The sequence below is a fragment of the Notamacropus eugenii genome, chromosome 4 (assembly GCF_028372415.1).
Source record: "Notamacropus eugenii isolate mMacEug1 chromosome 4, mMacEug1.pri_v2, whole genome shotgun sequence".
Taxonomy (NCBI): Eukaryota; Metazoa; Chordata; class Mammalia; order Diprotodontia; family Macropodidae; genus Notamacropus; species Notamacropus eugenii.
This window is the reverse complement of record NC_092875.1, coordinates 271732480-271752464: the sequence shown is the minus strand read 5'-3', so window position 1 is coordinate 271752464 and position 19985 is coordinate 271732480. Positions and strand designations below refer to the sequence as shown.

The 19985-nt window shown below is 38.4% G+C and overlaps 1 protein-coding gene across 1 annotated transcript in view; it reads right to left on the bottom strand.

Moving 5' to 3' along the window:
- Nucleotides 1-19450, bottom strand: part of RGS20 (regulator of G protein signaling 20) — a 74435-nt gene extending 54985 nt beyond the window's left edge. The window contains exon 1 of the mRNA XM_072604586.1: nucleotides 19338-19450. Coding sequence (XP_072460687.1) covers nucleotides 19338-19442 — 105 coding nt within the window. The 5' untranslated portion in view covers nucleotides 19443-19450. The remainder of the gene's footprint in view (nucleotides 1-19337) is intronic.
- Nucleotides 19451-19985: the final 535 nt, after the last annotated feature.

Below are 19985 nucleotides of genomic sequence, written 5' to 3'. Positions count from 1 at the left end.
CTAAAGGACATATGATCAAACTCATTATGATAAAATTATCATAAAGATGATGCTCCGTATTTCTTTCAGCTACTAACGAATAAATGAATGGATGAGCCACATTTATATTACAGCCATTGTAACAATTTATATTTGTATAGAGTTTTAAGGTTTATAATGTTTTTCTTACAATAACCCCATAAGATAGGTAGTACCCGCCTCACAGAGCTATTGTGAGATTCAAATGAGATAATGGATGTAAAATGAATTGCAAACTTTAATGAACTATACACATATCAGTTATTATTATTACTACCACTATTATTTTATACTTTTATTTAATATTTATTTATACTATTACTAAACTTTTTATTTAATGGAGTTTGGAGACAGTTGTTACCCTGCTATGAATCTTTTTATGTTTCAGGTCCTGTTAATTACTATGCAGCTAGATAAAAAGACTGCTCTTTGTAACTGAATAAAAGTCTTAAAATATAAAAGCATCCATCAGCAACGAAGGACGAACACATCCATTTTAGACTCACTGATGGCACCTTTGGGATGACTTCAGAAGAACATAAGACAACAGAGATCATGGATACTTCATTGTGTTCCCAATATGATTTTGATTTCTTCTGTTCAATCTCTAGATTCTGAAAGTTCTTCATTGCACACAGTGTGAGGATTATGTGAATTTAGTATGCTAACATCTAGCAATCCATTGTTCTTAAATTTTATGGATCACAAATTTAACTCCCACGTTTTATAGCTGAGAAAATAGAGGCTGAGAAAGGTTAAGTACCTTGCCTAGAGTCACATAGTGGTAGAGGCACGATTTCAACCCAAAATTCCTGACTTTAAGTCTTGAGCTCTAACCATTATACCACCTTTCTATCCAATAGTATGTCTTTATAACAGTGAACAACAACTTTGTCTGTGACAGTGTTCTGGTTTCAGTACTATTTTTTTGATGATAAAGATGATCACACCCATTTTAAAGATGAGGAAACCATGGCTTAGAGATATCTTAATTAATGAAGTTTTATCTCCCCAGTAAATTGTTAGCTTTTTGTTGGCAGGTATGATGTCTTAAGTTTCTGGTTTCCTCCTTTGCTTCTCTCTTTATTTTCACTCTTTTCTTTTTTAAAAAACTTTTTATTTAGTATTTTATTTTTCCCCAACTGCATGTAAAAACACTCATTCTTTTCTCCCTGGTATCATACAGGTTGGAGCACAGCATGCATACTAATCAAGAACTCAGTAAATCTTTGTTGAATGATGACATGAATGTTCACACTGATTATGAAGGATTTCTCGGGGAGTTTTGCTCAGATAACTGATTTTTTAAAAGTATAAAAACACAACAGTGAAATAGAAACAAGTAAATATCAGAGGTTGAATTTGGGTATGTAGCACCATAGATCTTCTTTTTCTATAAAACTTCTTGATATAAAAGAGACTAATTATTCCCGGTTAAATTCCTGAGGATGACAAACATATGTAAACACATATATACACACATATTGTATGAATACACACATCTGTGTATGTATTTACACAATACACATGTATGTATGCATGCATGTATTTTAAATGTCATTAAGATCAGAATTCTCATAGAAACAGCCACTACCCCAATTTGGGGGTTCTAGCAAGATGATATTGATAGAATGCAGCATTATAATGTTAGGATTCTGGGATTCGGAGTTGTGGCTCCTTTAATATGGCAGGATAAATTTGACCAACTTACACGTGGAAAGTCCCGCCTATGCGCCTGCCAAGTACTTTACAAATATTATGTCATTTGGTCCCCAAAACAAACCCTGGTGGTAGGTACTATTATTATTTCTATTTACAGCTGAGGAAACTGAGGCAGACAGAGGTTAAGTTTCTCAGCCAGGGCCACACAGCTAGTAAATGTTTGAGGCCAGATTTAAATTCAGGTCTTCTTAACCCGAGGCTCAGAGCGATAGTCCTCTCAAAGGGAAACTGAGAACAGCTCTACCTTGTTGCTTGTCATCTTGTTCCTATAGGGACTTGACTTAACTGTCAACCATTTAGCTTCTTTTATTCTGATTCAGGGTCATTCAGGTCTGGCTTACCCTTTGTGTTTCTCTTACTTGACTCAGCTAGTGACTCTTCCCTTGACTCTGATGATTTAGCTCTTGCAGAAACCCTGTTGTTCAATCTAACCTCCTGGTGAGCATAATCACGGTGATTCCCAAACATTTCCACTATGATGGATGGCTATTTATCCCCTTTCTTCTTTAAGTTTCCTGGCTAAGAGCCAACCAGTAGCACTGCTAACACACACTCCATTTTTCTATAGTACAGCATAACATTTTGTACACTCTTCATCTCATCCTGTCTTAGCCACAGAGAAGTGCATTCATCTGCACCCTCTCCAGCCTCTTCATCAGCTTTTTACTTTCTGTCTATAAGTATTCTTGTAATCTTTCCTATCTTAAATTTTTTTTTCACATGACCTTTCAGTTTATTCCAGATAGTCCTATAAAACCTGTTGCTTCTTTTTCCTTACCAATAATGCCTTCCTAAACCCATGACAATCTGACTTTGGCATTCCATTAATTTATTTTTACTAAATCACCAACATCCTCCCACTCAGATCCAGGGGGATTTTCTCAATCATCATGCTCCTTTATCTCTCCATTGTATTTGACATTGTTCATCACCCTCCCCTCTTAAAGTTTCTCCAGATTTAGCTATGATCACATGCTTTCTTGTTTCTCAATTTATACAATCACCATCCTAAGCATCATTAGCTAACATAAAAACCTACCCATCTGACTTCCCTACTTAAAATCCATAATTAGGATCATAAGTTTTATGGGTTTTTAAAATATTTTTATCTTTTGGTTTTTACATTACTTTTATTTTTGAATATATCTCTAACCCTTCTACTACTCAGGGATCCATCCTTTGAAATTAAGTATTAATAAAAGTTAAAGAAAAAAGTGGTTCAGGAAAACCAATGAATATATCAATTATCTCTGATATACATGCAATTATTTCACACTCACGTTCCCCTACCTCAGAATGGAATGGAGAGACGTTCATTTTCTCAACTCTTGGTCGCTACAATTACCCAGCTTTCAATCTGGTTTGTGCTATTGTTATTTTCACTTACATTGTTATAGGGAATATTATTTTCCTACTTCTGCTTCCTTCACTATATGGAAGTTAGGATCTTAAAACTCAGAGCTAGAAATCACAACAGAGGTCATTCCATCATCTTAGTCCAAACCCATCACCCTACCGATGTTGAGCCTGAAAGTCCCAGAGAAGGAAATTGTGCATGGACACAAGCAGTAAGTAATACAGGTATATATGTGTGTGTGTGTATATATATATATGTATGTATATAAATATATACACATACATACACACACACACATACATATATGTAGGTTTCCAACTCAGGCCCTTTGACCCTAAAGCCAGTGTTTTTTCCAAATTGTGTCAGTCACACCACCTTTTAGCAGTTCTTCCATGCTTGATACCTATGTGTTATCTGTGACTTGCCTCTCTCCCTGGCCTCTTATTTTCAGTATTATCCAGTCTTGCTGAGTTGGGCTCTGCCATATCTCTCTTTTCATTCCTGTTGTCACACTATTACCATTTGATTGTCCTCATTACCTGGATTGTTCCATCGATCATGTAACTGCCCTTCTTACAACAGCTTCCACTTGTAGATCACATAAAGTTCAGGGTATTTAACCTGGCATTTAATGCCTTTCACCCCTCCAACATACTCAGCACATACACATGGAGTTATAGGGATAGAAAGGATTTTATAGGGCCATATAGGACCAAATGGGATATTTGTAAAGCTTTTAGTACAGTGTCTGTCACATAGTAGGTACTTAATAAATACTGTTTTCTTCTCTCCTTCCCCCAACTTTCATTTTTTAGACAGTGAAACTATGGTCCCTAGGCCTTAAGGGACTTGGCTAAGATCATATATTCAAGTAAGTTCAGGCTGAGACTTGAATCTAGGTCTTCTGACTCGGAATTTTTCTACCACTCCCACTACCTCTGTCTAGAATGTCCTCTCCCCTTTTCTTCTCTTAATCTAAATCCTATACTTCAAGGTCCAACTCAAGACTCAATTCTCCTACTCAAACTTTTCCTAACCCTGAACCAACGAGAAAATATATGCATCCTCCCCTACTCCCCTGTAACTTTGATCTCTTACTTTAAATTTCCTCGGGAAATAGACATGAAGTCTGAAGCATACTATCATGAATGGACTTAATTATTCATAGCTTTGGAATTGTTCTCTGTTTCATTGATACAGTGCCTGTTTTCATTAAATTGCTTACTATTTTATATTCACTTGCTGTTCATTCTATATACCCTCTAGGGGGAGTTCACTGATTTTAATGAAATTTGGTATGATACAAAAGGGCATCAAGATACCTCTTAAATTTGACACGTGATTCAGCTTGCCATATTAAAACAAAAGGATCACTGATAAAAATGTTCAAATGGACATATGGTTTGCTATTTTTTTTTTTAGTGATTTCCAATGAAATCTAGCACTTGGATGGAAATTAAAGATTGAGGTTTACAGTTCAGTTACCTCCATGGTAACAAATAAAGTATTATAAGACCTTTATCAGTAGGTCAAAGATCTGTGATTTCATCAGTGTGAGAATTCTCTCTACCACACTGTCAACCTTATTCATAAGTTCATTGATTTAGAGCCACATTTAGAGAAGGAGCTACGGAAAACATTTAGTCTGACCCCCTCATTTTACAGCCAATGACTTAAAGTTCATAGAAGCTAAAGCACTTGCCCAAGGTCACACAGGCTCTAAGGATCAGATGGTAAGGCTTGGAGAGTTTCCAGAAGCTCGAGGTTACACAGCTAGTTAAGTCTTGGAGATGAGATTTGTACCCAGCTTTTCCTGACTCCAAGTCTAGAACTTTATGCACTACTTTCAGACACCTTTCTGCCTCAGATGTGTAATACTTAAAAAATCTCCCCAGAACAATAACTCATCTAGGGGCAATAATCAATTTTTGCTATAGTCAATTACCACATGATGTGCAACTTTCCCAGTCTTCAGGCTAACATGGGTATTGACCATGATTAGGGAAACAATGGCATTTGCTTGGTCTCATTAGCAAGTGCCTCTAGAGTCCTTTTTCCAGCAGGCCTGCTGTTGATTAAAACAGGCTAATAGGAAACCTGGGAGAAGTGTCTCAAGCTGCCCTTACTGCTCCCAGAGTAGATCTTCACAGGTTTGGCTAATGTTGTACTTTCTCCTGCTGTTGTTTGTACTGTATTTGTGACTCTATAGACTTCATGGTTTTGGTCTTCTCTAGTATGCTTAAGGTGCTTCACTGAACAGAGACCTTTCTGATGTTTTCTTTTTAAATTTTTTCTGTACTTACTAAAAGTTATATATAGCAAGTATGCAGTTCTAAAAATGGAGAACCAGAGGACTTAAGAGTGGTGATCTTTATTTTAAACTGTGGAGGTTTTTTTTGTTGTTGTTCAGTCATTTCTGACTCTTTGTGATACCATTTAGGGTTTTCTTGGCAAAGATGCTGGAGTGATTTGCCATTTCCTTCTCCAGCTCATTTTACAGATGAATAATTGAGACAACTAGGGTTAAGTGACTTGTCCAGGGTCACACACCTAATAGGTGTCTGAAGCCAGATTGGAACTCAGGAAGATGAGTCTTCCTTACTTCAAGCCCAGTGCTCTATCCACTGCACCACCTCACTGTTTTGAACTGTATATGATTGGATATTCAATAATGTCATTCTGTGATGGACACAACATATTAGCCATAGAAATAGGGAAAAATTTCACCATGCTAAGGTACAGGATTACACATTTAGGGCTGGGAGGGATTGTAAAGGTTATCTAGTCCAATACCCTTGTTTTACAGCTGAAGAACCTGAGGCACATAGACTTAATTGATTTGACCAAGTTTACATAGGCAATAAGGGACAGACAGGATTTCTGACTCCAACGCTAACAGTCTTTCCATTGTACCCTAATGCCTTCTTGGATATTGGAGCTCAATTTTCATGAAATTTGGTACAATGCAAAAGGGCACCAATATATCTCTTAAATTCAATTTGTTTGGATTTGAAGGATTTTTTTTTTCCTTCTAACAAATGAACCAAATAGTCACATCCAATTCTGGGGATTCTCAGAACAGATATGATATTCACTAACCAAATGTACTTTCCAAGTCAGGGATATTTAAAATTTTTTAAAAAAATGATTCTATGATTTTGATAATTTGATAAGAAAGGGACTTGATGATAAGTTATGTTTGTATAGGCAAATAAATAATTTTATTGAGATTCATAATATTTATATACTCTTTACCAGTTCTTTATTTTAATCTAGTCTTTAAGGAGTTAATTATCTATTCCTCAAACCCATACCTTCCCCCCAAACACAAATTTATTTAAGATATTCTGTTCATAGCATTCTAATATATTTTATACTTGCTAGCAAAGAAGGGTCAGACAAGTAAATAATTTAAAGGGGCTCAAAGTGAGCTATTTCCTTTATTGTAAATCTAACCCTGATGAAAATGTGACATATTCTAGGCTGTTACATAACTACTTCCTCTTGACAAATTGCCACACATTTGTCAAAGGAGCTGGGGGAAGTTGTCTTTTCAAGAATATCCAGCTCAAACTAGTGCTGCCAAAAGGTGATTATACTTAAGCTTTCAATCTGAGCTAATGTCTCAGCAAATGCCTGCTTGGCACAAATCATGCAGGAGGAACTGTACTGTGCACATGAGCCAGGACAGCCCAAGTTTGAGAGCAAAAGAAAAAAATTGAGGCTCCAAGTCCATGATCTTCTGGGAAGCCAGTTATCCATATGGATTAAAACACAATTTTGTTAAAGGAAACATATGGAAAAATTTTAAAGTGTCTGGGATAACAAGTGGCAAACATTTTATACCATAATCACGATTAATTATGTTTAAATTAATGATGTAAGTCATATTAAAATAAATCTAAATTCTGCTATTCCATAGCAAGTAGTCTAAAGAGTAGTAAATTTGTAGTTAGAGGACCTGGATCTGAATCCAAGTTATGCCACTTACTACTGAATTTATTCTGTTATCTTGAAAAGTCACTTCATTGTTACCACTTACCTCAACCCAACCTCCTGTGTTGTCTCAATATCTCAGTCTAATGCTACGTACATCTCCCTGTGTTCTCTGTAATACTTGCATGGCAGGCAACACCATCTGTTGCCTTTGTTCCTTGCTTTTATCTTAAATCTCTTTCTTTCCTACTCTTTTCATCTTCTGGCTCTCACTGAGACCTGCCTCCTGATAATAGACTCCTTGGCCAATCTCTCCAGCACTCGTTGACTTTCCTTGATTTTCTATCCCTACCTACTCCCATTGGTAGGAGTGGGAGAGTTTGAATATTTCTTGCTCCTCATTACCACATCCAGGCTCCCTCTCTATCATCATCACTCAGTAACCCCTCTTTCTCTGATGTTGACTTAACCATGTCTACCACCCAATCAAAATTCTGGTAGCTCTTAATTACTGACTTCTGGGACACTTTCCTTCTTTCCTTAATGCGTTCATTAACTGGCTCACAGTCTTTCAATTCCTGCTTTCATACTAGGTAACTTCAATATACATATTGATATATACATATCAATACATATACATATTGATATTTCCTCAAATACCTTTGAGGCAGGTAGGTGGTACAGAGGATAAAGTACTAGACTTCGAATCAGGAAGACTCATTGAGTTCAAATCTGGGTTCAGATACTAGCTGTGTGGCCCTAGGCAAGTAACTTAACCCTGCCACAAGGCTCTCCTTACTCCAGTCCATCCTCCTCTGGGCTGTCAAAATGATGCTCCTAAATGCAAGTTTACTCAATAAATGCCCGTGGTTTCCTATCACCTTTTAGGCTGTAATATAAAATCTTCTGTTTGTTATTCAAAGCTCTTCATGGTTTTCCCCTTCCCCACCTTTCTAGTCTTCTTATACCTTGCCTCCTCACCCACCCCCATCCCCTTGCTCCAGCCACATATTCTATGATCTAGTGATACTGATCTCCATGCCACAAGACACTCCATTTCTTGACTCTTGCATTTCCATGCCTGGAATGTTCTCTCTCTTATTTATACTTCCTGGCTTCCCTGGTTTCTTTCAAGTTTCAGACAAAATCCTACCTTTTACAGGAAGACTCTCAATCTTCTTTAATTCTAGTGTCCTCTTATTGATTATCTCCAGCTTACCATGTACATATCCTGTTTGTATATAGTTACCTGCATATTATCTTCCCCATTAGACTGTGAATTCCTTGAAAGCAGGGATTATGTTTTGCTTTTCTTTGAATCTCCAGTGCTTAACACACAGCTTGGCACATTGTAGGTGCTTAATAAGTGTTTATTTACTGACTCACTGACTTTATCCCTTGGAGTCTCAGTTTCCATGAGGAAGTTGGATTAGATGACCACTAACTAAGGCACTTCCAGCTCCAAATCAAAGAGTCTCTGATCCAAGCCTTTCGAAATCCACAGTTTAAAAAAACAAAACAAAACCCAGTGGCCTGAAAGAGCATGTGCTGTTTCCAGAGGTGATAAGGACAGGGCTTGGATCTGTAGTTTCATTGGTATATGATATTCCCAGGTTAGGAAACTCCCTTATAGATTAGCAAAGTCTCTGCCACTTGGAGTCTTACAGAGATGCTTCAACCACCATGAAGTTAAGTGATTTTTTCCAGGGTAATACAATCATTATGTGTTAGAGTCAGGACCACAATCCAGATCTTCTAGACTTCAAGGCTAGCTCTATCCATTATAACATGCTACACCTCTATTTTCAATTTTAAAAATTTTCTAATTTTAAATTAGGAATTACTTTAAGTCCTAGAATAAACTGACTCCTTGGGTACAATAGAATCCATTCCGTATGGAGAAGCATCTGTCTCTTCACATAAAGTGAATAAATGGAATTAGTAAAAAAAAAAACAGAAGAAAGAAAGAGTTGATTATATTGGTGGAAATACATGTCCACAGTTCTGGGACTTGATATCATTAGTGAGCAAAGAAGAGAACAATGTACATATATCTTCTGAGCAAACCATGTAGAGTACCCAGAATAATAATTTCTTTATTCCATGGATTACCTCATATACTTTTGTATAAGCTGAGAATTTGTTTTCTTAAGCTCTTAAACTATTCATTCCCTAATTTTGCCCAACCTGAGGACAGAGCAATGGTAATCCAGGGAAGAATTTTCTTGAATTGCATCCCTGGATAGATTTACACAAAGAGATGATCACTTGCTCCTCCTGTCCTATGAATGAATAGATTGGTTCTGCATGGGTCTAAAAAGTTTGTATAACCTGAAACAGTGGGTGACAAGGGGGATGAAGGCAAAACCTCCTTGCAAATATTGCTGCATTCTCTTAGAAATGTTTGGTTTCACCAAATTCAGAGCAGGAAAATAAAACATATTCCTGGTTTTTTAAAACCAAAATGCAGCTTCAATGAGTATTAGGACAATTTTTCATTTCAATCAGTAACAAACCAAGATGAAACAGGCAAGAGTAAAAAGAGGAACAGAAAAGAAGGGATTCTTTTTTTCCCTCCATAGTTGAATTGATGCTTGAATCCTTCTCACAGCTACTCTAACTTTGAGCAAGTCTTGTCTAGATTGGAGTTTCTTATTCTACAGTCACTGGAATCCCAATTTGGGGCTCCCATTAAATGAGAAAAAAAATTACATCTTTATTTTCCCATACCTCTAACTGAAACTTAGCATTTTCTCCAATTATTTAAAAACCATTATTCCAAGAAGGGGTCCCTAGGCTTCACCAGATTACTGAAGGAGTTCATGACACACATACACACACACCACACACAAAAGGCTAAGAACTCCTGGTCCATATGATTACAACAGGTATTGCAAAAGTATTTTCAAATCCTAAGTGAAATTAATTAATTTCACTTAATTAAAAGTGAGCATCTCAGATTAGAAAGATGTTCAATTGTCTTTAATGATCTTTGAGAGCAGTTACACAAAATATTTTTTTGATAAATGATCATATTAATTATATTTTGAAAATTAATCTCTGTGAAAATAGCTAAGAAAATGATCACGTATATTGGAGGGAGATATGTTAATTTATTCTACACATTCCTAATCATACTTATATCTTATTTGAGCATTCAATCACATCCCACTTTATTGTGAATGGCCTCCAAAATCCAATTCAACTGTACTATGAACTGACTCACAACATACAGTGTTGTCTATACTCTCTAACAGTACCATGTAGCTTACTGGGTACAGATTTGCATGGTACCAGATTAGTCAATGACTCACATACATATTGTACTGAATGTTAAGCTCTGACTCATACTAAACTGTATTAGGAGTTGATTGACATTGTACTTGTTTGAATACTAGCTCACATCATGACTCACCTGGTGGAGTGTTGGGTACCAATTCACAACATTTCCCTTTGGACAATGATTCACACTGATCATATTGAGATCTGACTATTTTTTTATAATGCTCTAAGAGCCTCATATATTGGACCGCAGTGGGAAGTGAAATAGTAAGCTATGTTCCTTGATATGGCCTGTGAATCTATCTGATGATATGTGGTAGATGTCCTTGAAATTCAAACTGAAAGGTAATATCCATTTCATTTGTTGGAAATATAACCTTGGCTTTTCTTCCTGAGGGGTTCAGCCATAAATCCTTGAAAATACTTTTCCTGGAAGGCATCATTTCCTTAAATAATTTTGCAATGCCAGACACTCATTTGAAAAATTCTGCAATGTTATTCCTAAAATATTCACATTAGAGATGCTTTTTGAAATCTATTTTTGGACCAACTTGCCATAGAAGTTGGTATTTTCTATGTGGATATACTAGAATATGATTTTTTCATTCATTTTATTAAATATCAGGGAGTAAGATAAATGACTTATGGATAGACTATTGGTTAATAATAAGACTATTTCTGTCACCTTCTGTAGCCCACAAAGATCGAGGATAATGACATTCCCCTCCAAGTGGCTACAAAGCTTCTTTCTACAGGAGCTTATATGTATTCTACAATTTAAGAAAGAATCAAAATGAATTCCAATTTGAAGTTATTATATCATTTTGGAGCTGCAGGGGACTGCCATCACTGTATGGAATAAACAATAAACTGGATAGTTGGAATGGTGGGGAATAGAATTTTAATCCTGGTTTGTCTCTAGTTTGCTCTATAACCTTAGGCAAGTCTTGGAATCCTTTATTTTAACCAGTGCAATGGACCATATTAAGCCCAAATAATACAGAAGTCCAAGTGATTTAACCTGTGGTCTTTTTTTTCCACAGTGGAAAAAATCATCTGTGTACCATTTCTATTTTTAAAAAACCCAAATGATTGTGTTTTGTCCTTATATAATACCACTAACTCTCCAAGTTGCTTTAAAGAATATGGGACTTGTAAATAAGAAATCATCAATGTGATGTAGTGGAAAAAACCATGGAGTGGAAAACAAGAGATAAAAGTTCTAATCTTAGTATTGCCTCTACCATTATGTGGTACTGTGCAGTGACTTAGGCTGTCTTAACTTTAGTTTCCCAATGTATTAAAATTAGGGGAGTTTGAATAGATGTTTTCTGAGGTTCTCTTCAGCTCTAAGATGCTGGAATTTTGACATTAGGGACATTTTAGTTAATGTGAGACCAAAGTAGAATTAATCATCCAACCAACCACTCAGTTAATCAAAAAACATTAAGTACTTAATATGTGCCAGGCACTGCTGAAGGCTTTGGGGATACAAAGACATTTTAGCTTAGAGCTTTCAAAGTTTCTTTAAATGAAGCAGATAATGTAATAACTAGACAGTACAACTAGGAGTAGCCTAAAGACCTCCTTGTGCAAGACATGGAGACTCCATAGAAAAGACTGATGACATCACCTTGATGGAGTAAAGTAGTCTGATCAACTTGACAAGGTTAAAGAATGAGTGCTTAGTGCTGCCTTTAAAAAAAAACAATAGCACCTCTCTATGGAATGTATTGTACATCGCCATTAATGCCACATATAAGTGGATTTATTGAGTCAAGGACTCAGGCCTACAAAGGCAGCAACCAGGTCTGGCAAAGAAGACTAAGTTACTGGATCAGAGATGAGAAGAACTGAGATGTGCACGGAGCAGGGATGAATCCCTTGTTGGGAAAGACAGACATGTAAGAACTTTGCCCCACAGATGACAAGGGTACTAAATGGTTCCTGAGCAGAAGAGGGAACCACCTATCCCAAGCAATAGCAGCACTGGTGGAGTGGCAAGAATTTCTGGACCCAGGCTCTTGGAGAGAGAATGGGGGAATTCCTGGACAATATTGAGTTCTTGTACACAGGACGAGCAAAGAAGAGAGAAAGGAAGTTAGGAAGGAAGGGAGTGAGGGAGGGAGAGAGGAAGGGAGAGAGGAAGAAAAAAGGAAGAAAGGAAGGAATGGAGAGAAGGGGGAAGGAGGGAGGGAGATACAGGGAGGAAGGGAAGGAGATAGGGAGGAAGAGAGGGAGGAAAGGGAGAGAAAAAAGAAGGGACAGAGGGAGAGAGAGAAGAAAAGGAAAGAAGGAGAGAGAGAAAGGAAGGAAGGAGGGAGGGAAGGAAAGAGGGTTAGAGGGAGGGAGAGAGGGAGGAAGGAAGGATACAAGTACTTATTAAGTGTTTACTATATGCCAGGCACTGTGGTAAGTGCAGAAGATACAAAGACAAGTAAAAGATTGGCCATCCCTGCCCTCAAGGTGCTTATATTCTACTGGGGGAAGATAATACACAAAAGGAAACTAAAAAGGTAGAGTTGGGTGAGTTGAAGTTACTCAGCAGGTAGCAGGTTTTGAAACAAGCACATGGTTCCCAAACTGGAGAAGTAATAAAGGACTGAGTCACAAGGAAAAGGAGAAAAGCTAGACCACTGTGGTATGTGCACACTATGCAAGTCTAATAGGAAAGAAGGTTGATTTTCTAGCAACCACAAATGCAAAATTCCCTTGGGGGGGGGAGGGGAGGGAACTCAAAGGCTTGTGCTATAAGTCTAGAGGACTGACAAGGTACCTAAAGGAAAAAAGGGCTCACTAGGGAGAAAGGGGTCTCTTTATTGGCTTCAAGTGTTTTTCCTTTCATGTTTTTCCTTCCTTTCCTTCTCAGTCACAGGGTACAGCTATGACTCTGAAGTACCACATAGGTTCCTGAATGGAAGACTTCCTAGACAGAGAGTTGCCTTTAATTATCCTTGAGCTTGTCTGTGTGTGTGTGTGTGTGTGTGTGTGTGTGTGTGTGTGTATGTGTGTGTGTGTGTGTGTGTGTGTTTTAATTCTTTCTGAGGAGTGAAATATAAACATTTCATACACATACACATTTACAAGCACACACATTACCAGACTTGTAATCTCATCACAGCAAAGAACTTTCTTTACCATATGGATGTGTATTTATGTGTGAGTGTATGTATATACATATATGTATATAGTTAGAAAGTCTGCTTGTGCAAGAGCTAAGGTGCTCTTTGACCCCCATTTGTAGAGAGCTAGGCTTAAGCTGTAGTCTAATTTTTCTCAAGGAAATTCCTAGATGGGATCAAAATGATCTAACTTCTAAGGAACCCAGGGACATGAGCCAAATAAAGAGTTTGAGACCTCTTTCCCTCCCCATAGATTGAACTTGGCCTAGGTAAACCTAGAGCATGAGGCAATGAAACACAAGTTATAGCAGGTATCTAAATGAAGATAAATTACATACAATATATCAAAGGTTAGAATGCACTTTCTATGTATATATTTCCAATGATATAGCCTATTCCTATCAATGACCTATTTCAAATACGTAGTATAAAGGATACTGTTAAGGAAATGTATAATCGAAAAAAGAGGTGTCAGAAATGTGGTAAGAGCAACAAGTAGTAGACAGACAAGTGTCTGTGATCCACTGATACCCATAAAAAGTGAGCACCCAGAGGAAGGCCTCCCCCACACTGATCCTCTTTAGATGAGAAGATGGGCTACTTTCTACAACTGTAGAAATACTACCCAGTTTGTTTCTGGAAGTTACATGAATAGGATAAACCAATATTATTTGACATAATTTCAACACACTTGAAATAATTCTGAAGAAATACATTCTATTTGGAATGATTTAGAAGGAGAAATTGACATGGAAGAAACATCTCTTTCTTTAAGTTTTCCCCTTTATTATGGAAGATAATTTGTGAAGAATAGCCCAAAATTGATTGAAAACATTTCAGAAATATACAATACTTTATAAACTATATAATGTATTTAAATGTACATTTGAAGCCTGAACCTCCCATATTTTGAAGTGCATATAAATTCAGCTTTGAGGTAATGCTATGGTCAAATATGTTTGACCAGGGCTATTTCTTATATTTCTTTAAATCCTACATTACTTAGTATAAGTATTCACTAAAAGTTTGTTAGTTTTTAGAAAAAAATACATATGAAAATTTCTACTACATTTAATATGTTTAATAGTTTTCTATATAGAGTTTAATAGTTTTCCTTATAGAACTGATTCAAATTTATAATACCAAGAGCTACTCTGCATTAAGATAAAGTGTCAAAGCATAGGAAAAAAGTTTTCCAAGGAAAAAAATCTAAGTTATCAACAACCATATGAAAAAATACTCTAAAATCACTGAAAATTTGAGAAGTGTAAATTTAAGCACCTCAGTTCCATCAGATTTGCAAACATGACACAAGAGATAAACTATAAATATTGAACGTGCTGTGGGAAAACAGGCATAATAGTGCACTGTTGGTGGAGCTGTGAAAGAAATTTGGAACTTTGCTTCCCCTCTCCCCGCAAAGCTACTAAATTATATATGTCCTTTGACCCAGCTTTTGATTTTCCATCTCACATCTCTAACTACTTATTAACATCTTGTACTATATGTCCTATAGATATCTTAAACTTAGTATGTCCCAAATTGGACTCTTCATCTTCTCCCAAAACTTCCCCCCTTCCTAGCTTCCCTATTACTGCTGAGGCTACCACTATTCTCCCAGTCACCAGGCTCACAACCTAGGTGACATCCTCAATTCCTCATTCTCACTCCCCTCCCCATATCCAATCTGTTGTCAACATCTGTCATTTTTATCTTCAAAACAGTTTTTTTGTATATGCCCACTAGTCTTCACTGAAGCTGCCACCACTCTGGTCAAGGCTGTAACCACCTCATACCAGGGTTATTACAATAGTCTGCTGATTGGGCTCCCTACCTCCAGTGTCTCACCACCCCAATCCATCCTCCACTGGCTTGAAATTGATCTTTCTAAAGTGCATATTTGACCATACCAACATCCACCCATACCCACCTTCATTCAATAAATTCCAAGGACTTTTTATTGCCTTCAGGATCAATGTAAAATCCTCTGTTTGGCTTTTAAAGCCCTTCATTACTTGATCCCTTCCTTACCTTCCCAGCCTTATGCCCTACACTTTCAGTACTCTGCAATGCACTGACACTGGCCTTTCTGCTATTCCTCAAACAAGACACTTCATCTCCCAGCTCCAAGGGTTTTCACTGGCTGTCTCCAATCCTTGACATTTTCTTTTTCCTCATCTCCTCTTTCTACTTTCCTGGTTCCCTTCAAATTTTAGTTAAAGTCCCACCTTCTGCAAGAAGCATTTTCCAGTCTTCCTTAATATTACTGCCTTTCCTCTGAGACTATCTCCAATTTATTCTGTATTGTCTCCCCCATTAGACTGTGAACTTCTTGAGAACCTGTCTTTTCTGTATCCCCATCACTTGGCACAATGCTCGGCCTATAGTAGCAGGTGCTTAATAAATGCTAGCTGACTCACTATACTATTACTAGGGCTATATCCCAAAGAAATACAAGAAAAAGGGAAAAAAGCTCTATATGTACAAACATTTATAACAGGTCTTTTGTATTAGAACCAAACGGGAAACTAAGGGAGTGCACTCTTGTTGGAAAATGGCTAAACAAATTATGGTATACGAATGTAATCGAATTTATTGTACCATAAAAAATGATGAATGGACAATTTCAGAGGAAACTGGGAAGATCTCTATGAATTAATGCAGAGTGAAGTGAGCAGAATTAAAACATTTATTGTATAACAATAATGACATTGTAAAGAAAAATAACTTTGAAAGACTTTAGAACTCTAATCAATATAATGGTAAACCATTAGTACAGATGACTGATGATGAAGCATGATACCTACCCTCCTGCTAGAGAGGTGACAGTTAAAATGAAGACTAAGAAATACATTTTTTGGACAAGGAATTTGTTTTGCTGGACTACTCGATTTATTATGAGGCTTTTGTTATTTTAAAAATTGTTCAATGAGGAAGTGGAAGGGAGCTATAAAAATGCATAAATAAATCTTCCAAGATATCATAGTTTCACCCCACTTCCAGTCATTTTACTTGAATTGAAAAATAAGGAGTAGATCCTATGTATAAATGCAATGCCTGTAGGTTAAGAAGCATCTTTAAAATATATTTCAGTAGTATGTTGACTATGTCTGTTTGCTTCATACATTCCCTCCCTTCTTCTCTCTCTCAGCATGGGTTTTGGGTAAAGAAGTACTGGAATTAAGAAGACTTGTGTTCAGTTTCTGTCTCTAATTATACTCTCTGTGTAACCATCTGAGTGCTCCTATACTGCGGAAATTGCAGAACTCTTCTTATTCTATTTCAGAGAAAAGTATTTTTATGATATTGACTTGTTTCAATAGTATGATTTCAAACTCATTGTGCCAGCCAACAGATTAGTAGAAGTGCATGGATATAAATTAGGATATGAGCAAAAAATAATTTTGATAGTAATAATAAATTGCCACTCATAGCTCTGGTACCTTTCAATTGATAGCCACAGCCATCAGATATGTTATCACAACCAGTATTGCCAAATTATCAAAGGACGGCAGTCTTGCAGAATTACTAGTGGGTAAAGTTCTGGGCTTGAATTATGCCTCAGATAATTGATAGCTGAGTTCCTTGGCCAAGTCACTTAACCTCACTGGGCTTTATCTATAATGCAATGGATCAAATGCAACGACCTCCAAAGTCTCTTCCAGTTCTGAAGTGATGTTTCTGTGTTTTTTCACTAGTGTCCACTCTTCCTGACCCCCTTTTTTGGGGGGGGGTTTTCTTTGGCAAAGATATTGGAGTATCCTTCTCCATCTCATTTTACAAGTGAGGAAACTGAGGCAACTAGGGTTAAGTGATTTGCCCAGGGTCACTCAACTAATGTGTGAGGCAAGATTTGAGCTCAGGTCTTCCTGACTCCAGGTCTGGCACTCTATGCACTGCACCACCTAGCTGCTCACAGTTAAAGTGTATGAGCCTATACAATCTTCAGTCTTTAACTAAAAAAGTTGATAAACAGAATGGAAATGGGGTACTTGGGTAATAGAATACAGAGCCACTGAAAATATTGCTGTCCATCTTTGACATTTCAAGTGCCTGGGATGCCAAGGTAAATGTTTTGGAAAAAAAGATACTTCTTAACTACTAATATAAATCCTCTGCCCACTGATCAGTGAGGGGCTAGGTAGAGTGTATGCAATCAGGAGAAAAATCTTCACGATTGAGTAATTGAGGAAGCAAGTAGGGAAGGCAGCTACAATTAGTAAGCCCCACGAAATGACCTGGGGTGGGGGGGGAATGAGTATTGGACTCTGCCCTTTGCTGAGTGGGGAAAGTAATGAGGAAGGATTTTCCCACTGACTCTTCCAAAGGGAAAGCCTTTTCTGTAGCAACTTCTCCATCTCCTCCACTCCCATGGCACCGTTAGTTGCCTAAAGCCTAGCTAACTCTCTCGCTAAAAGATCACTCTCTTCAACAACCGTCCCCCGCCACCCCCTCCCATAATCTTCCCCGCTGCCTGTCTTTCAGCTAAAGGGTTCATATTAGAACACTAGCCGCCCCCTCTCTTTTACTTTAGTTTCTGGTTTCCTGGTGGAAGATTTTTTTCCTACTGGACGTCTCTGGATCAGCCTTCTTTCTCTTTTGAATTCGGAAACCCACACAACGTCTGTCTTCCCCTTCTCCCACTCCCCAGCCCTAAAGCTTTGGGGTTTGGTATCTTCAGGGCTCCCTTATCTGTTTCACAGTGTTCAGGTAGGGGGACGCTCTTCTCAGGAGAGAATGAGGCCACAGGCTTCTGCATTGTAGACTCCACTTCTGCTCCTTGGAGGTGGGAGCCCCCATCTCCTACCCTCATGCCAGTGGCCTGAAGACCATTAGGTTGCCATCACTCCGAAGCTCCTACACCTGACAGTTACAAACTTCCTCCAGTTCCGTTGTTAGCTCTTTCCCAACTCTTGGATCTTTCAGCTGAGGGGTGTGGAAGGCTAGTAATTCATGGGTTTGTTCAAGGAGGGGTTGCCGGAACTCCCCAATCCCACACTTCTGGGAGGGCTCAGTTTATTAATATTCTTAGATTTTCAGTCCTTAGAGATCTGAAGTAGAGCTCTCTGAAAATGCAGTAACTGACTCCCCTCTGAAATCAGAGGCATCTAATAACTTCTTCCATCACTTTTCCGACCTACTTCCTCCTACTCCACCATCCCTACCCCAGGGTAGTATCTTCTCCAGAAGAGACATAATTTATTCTTGGGGGTAGGGAGTGGTGATGGTTGCTGTTGTTATTAGTTTTCCTTACTAACAGTTGCACTTACTCTCTCCCACCCCCATTGACTGTCAAGTTCAAGAATCGTTTTCATCCCTTCCGGGCTCCTGGAATGTCCTTTAGTTTGTCAAAACGCCTTTTACAGTTTAAATGTAAAGCTATCCGGCTCTCCTCACCACCCCCCCTCCTTCCTAGTAGTCATCTACTTAGTCAGTTTAATTCTGTAATCGCTAGTTAGACCCACACAAATAATCGATCTAATGATTCCCTCCTCCTCATTCCACATTCAACTCATTAAAAAAAAAAAGAAAAAAGAAAAAACCCAAACTCAAACCAGAGCACTTAAAAATGAATGGAGGAAAGTCAAGGACTGAAAAAATGGTCCCTTGACACCGTACATCTCTTTTAGGGGAAAAATGTGCCTTCCTTGTGCAAAAAAGGTGCTGTAGTCTACAAAGAAAAGCGGCAAGAAGCTTCTCTCCTCTTGCCCCCAATAGAGAAAAAAAAGCTGAGAACCCCTGGCCCCCTCCTCTGCCCACTTTCAGCTCTGAGAACTTCCCCACCCCGAAGGTAGTCCGTCTACTTTGTTGCGCAACTTTAGGGAGGGGAAGGTAAGGAAGGTGGGGGGCTTGGAGGTGGCGGAGCACAGGAGCGGGGATGAGAAGCCATCGATACTTACAATTTCACCATCAGTACTGGGAGACAGACGGAAATCTTTGCCTTGATCGGATCGGTTAGCTGCGGGCTCCTCACCCAGGGACGGCGGCTCGCCAGCCATGCGCATGCGTCCCCCAGCTTTTCTATTTTTTTTTTTTTTTAATATTGATGATTGTTATTCTTACTACAGTGGCTATCCCACTCACTCCGTTGCCTCCTCCCGCCCCCCCCCCCCCCACCTCTTTACTCCTACTCTCTACTCCCTTCCTTTCTGAATACAAACAAAAATAAATAAAGGTCCTCGCTGCAGTTAATCCAACTCCCTGACAGCTATCTGGGCTTCCCAGCCTCTGCTTCCAGCCGCTGCTGTTGCTGCTGCTGCTGGGGTTGCTTCTGCTAGGGTGGGGAGCGGGAGGCAAACACGGAGGCAGCGGCAACGGGCGGCTGCATAAAACAGGGAGGAGGCGTGGGTTAGATTGGAGTAAATGAGAAGTGAACCGTGAACACCAGGGAGACTGAATCAAAGTATCCCCTCGGAAAGGACAGCGGGTGACAACTGCTCCCTTCCTCACCCAGTCCCTGGACAGCAGCACCATTTCCCCCGCGGAAGCTGAGCACAGCTGTAATTTGACAAGCGAAAGGAAAAAGAGTGGACGTGCTTAGCGTTGTC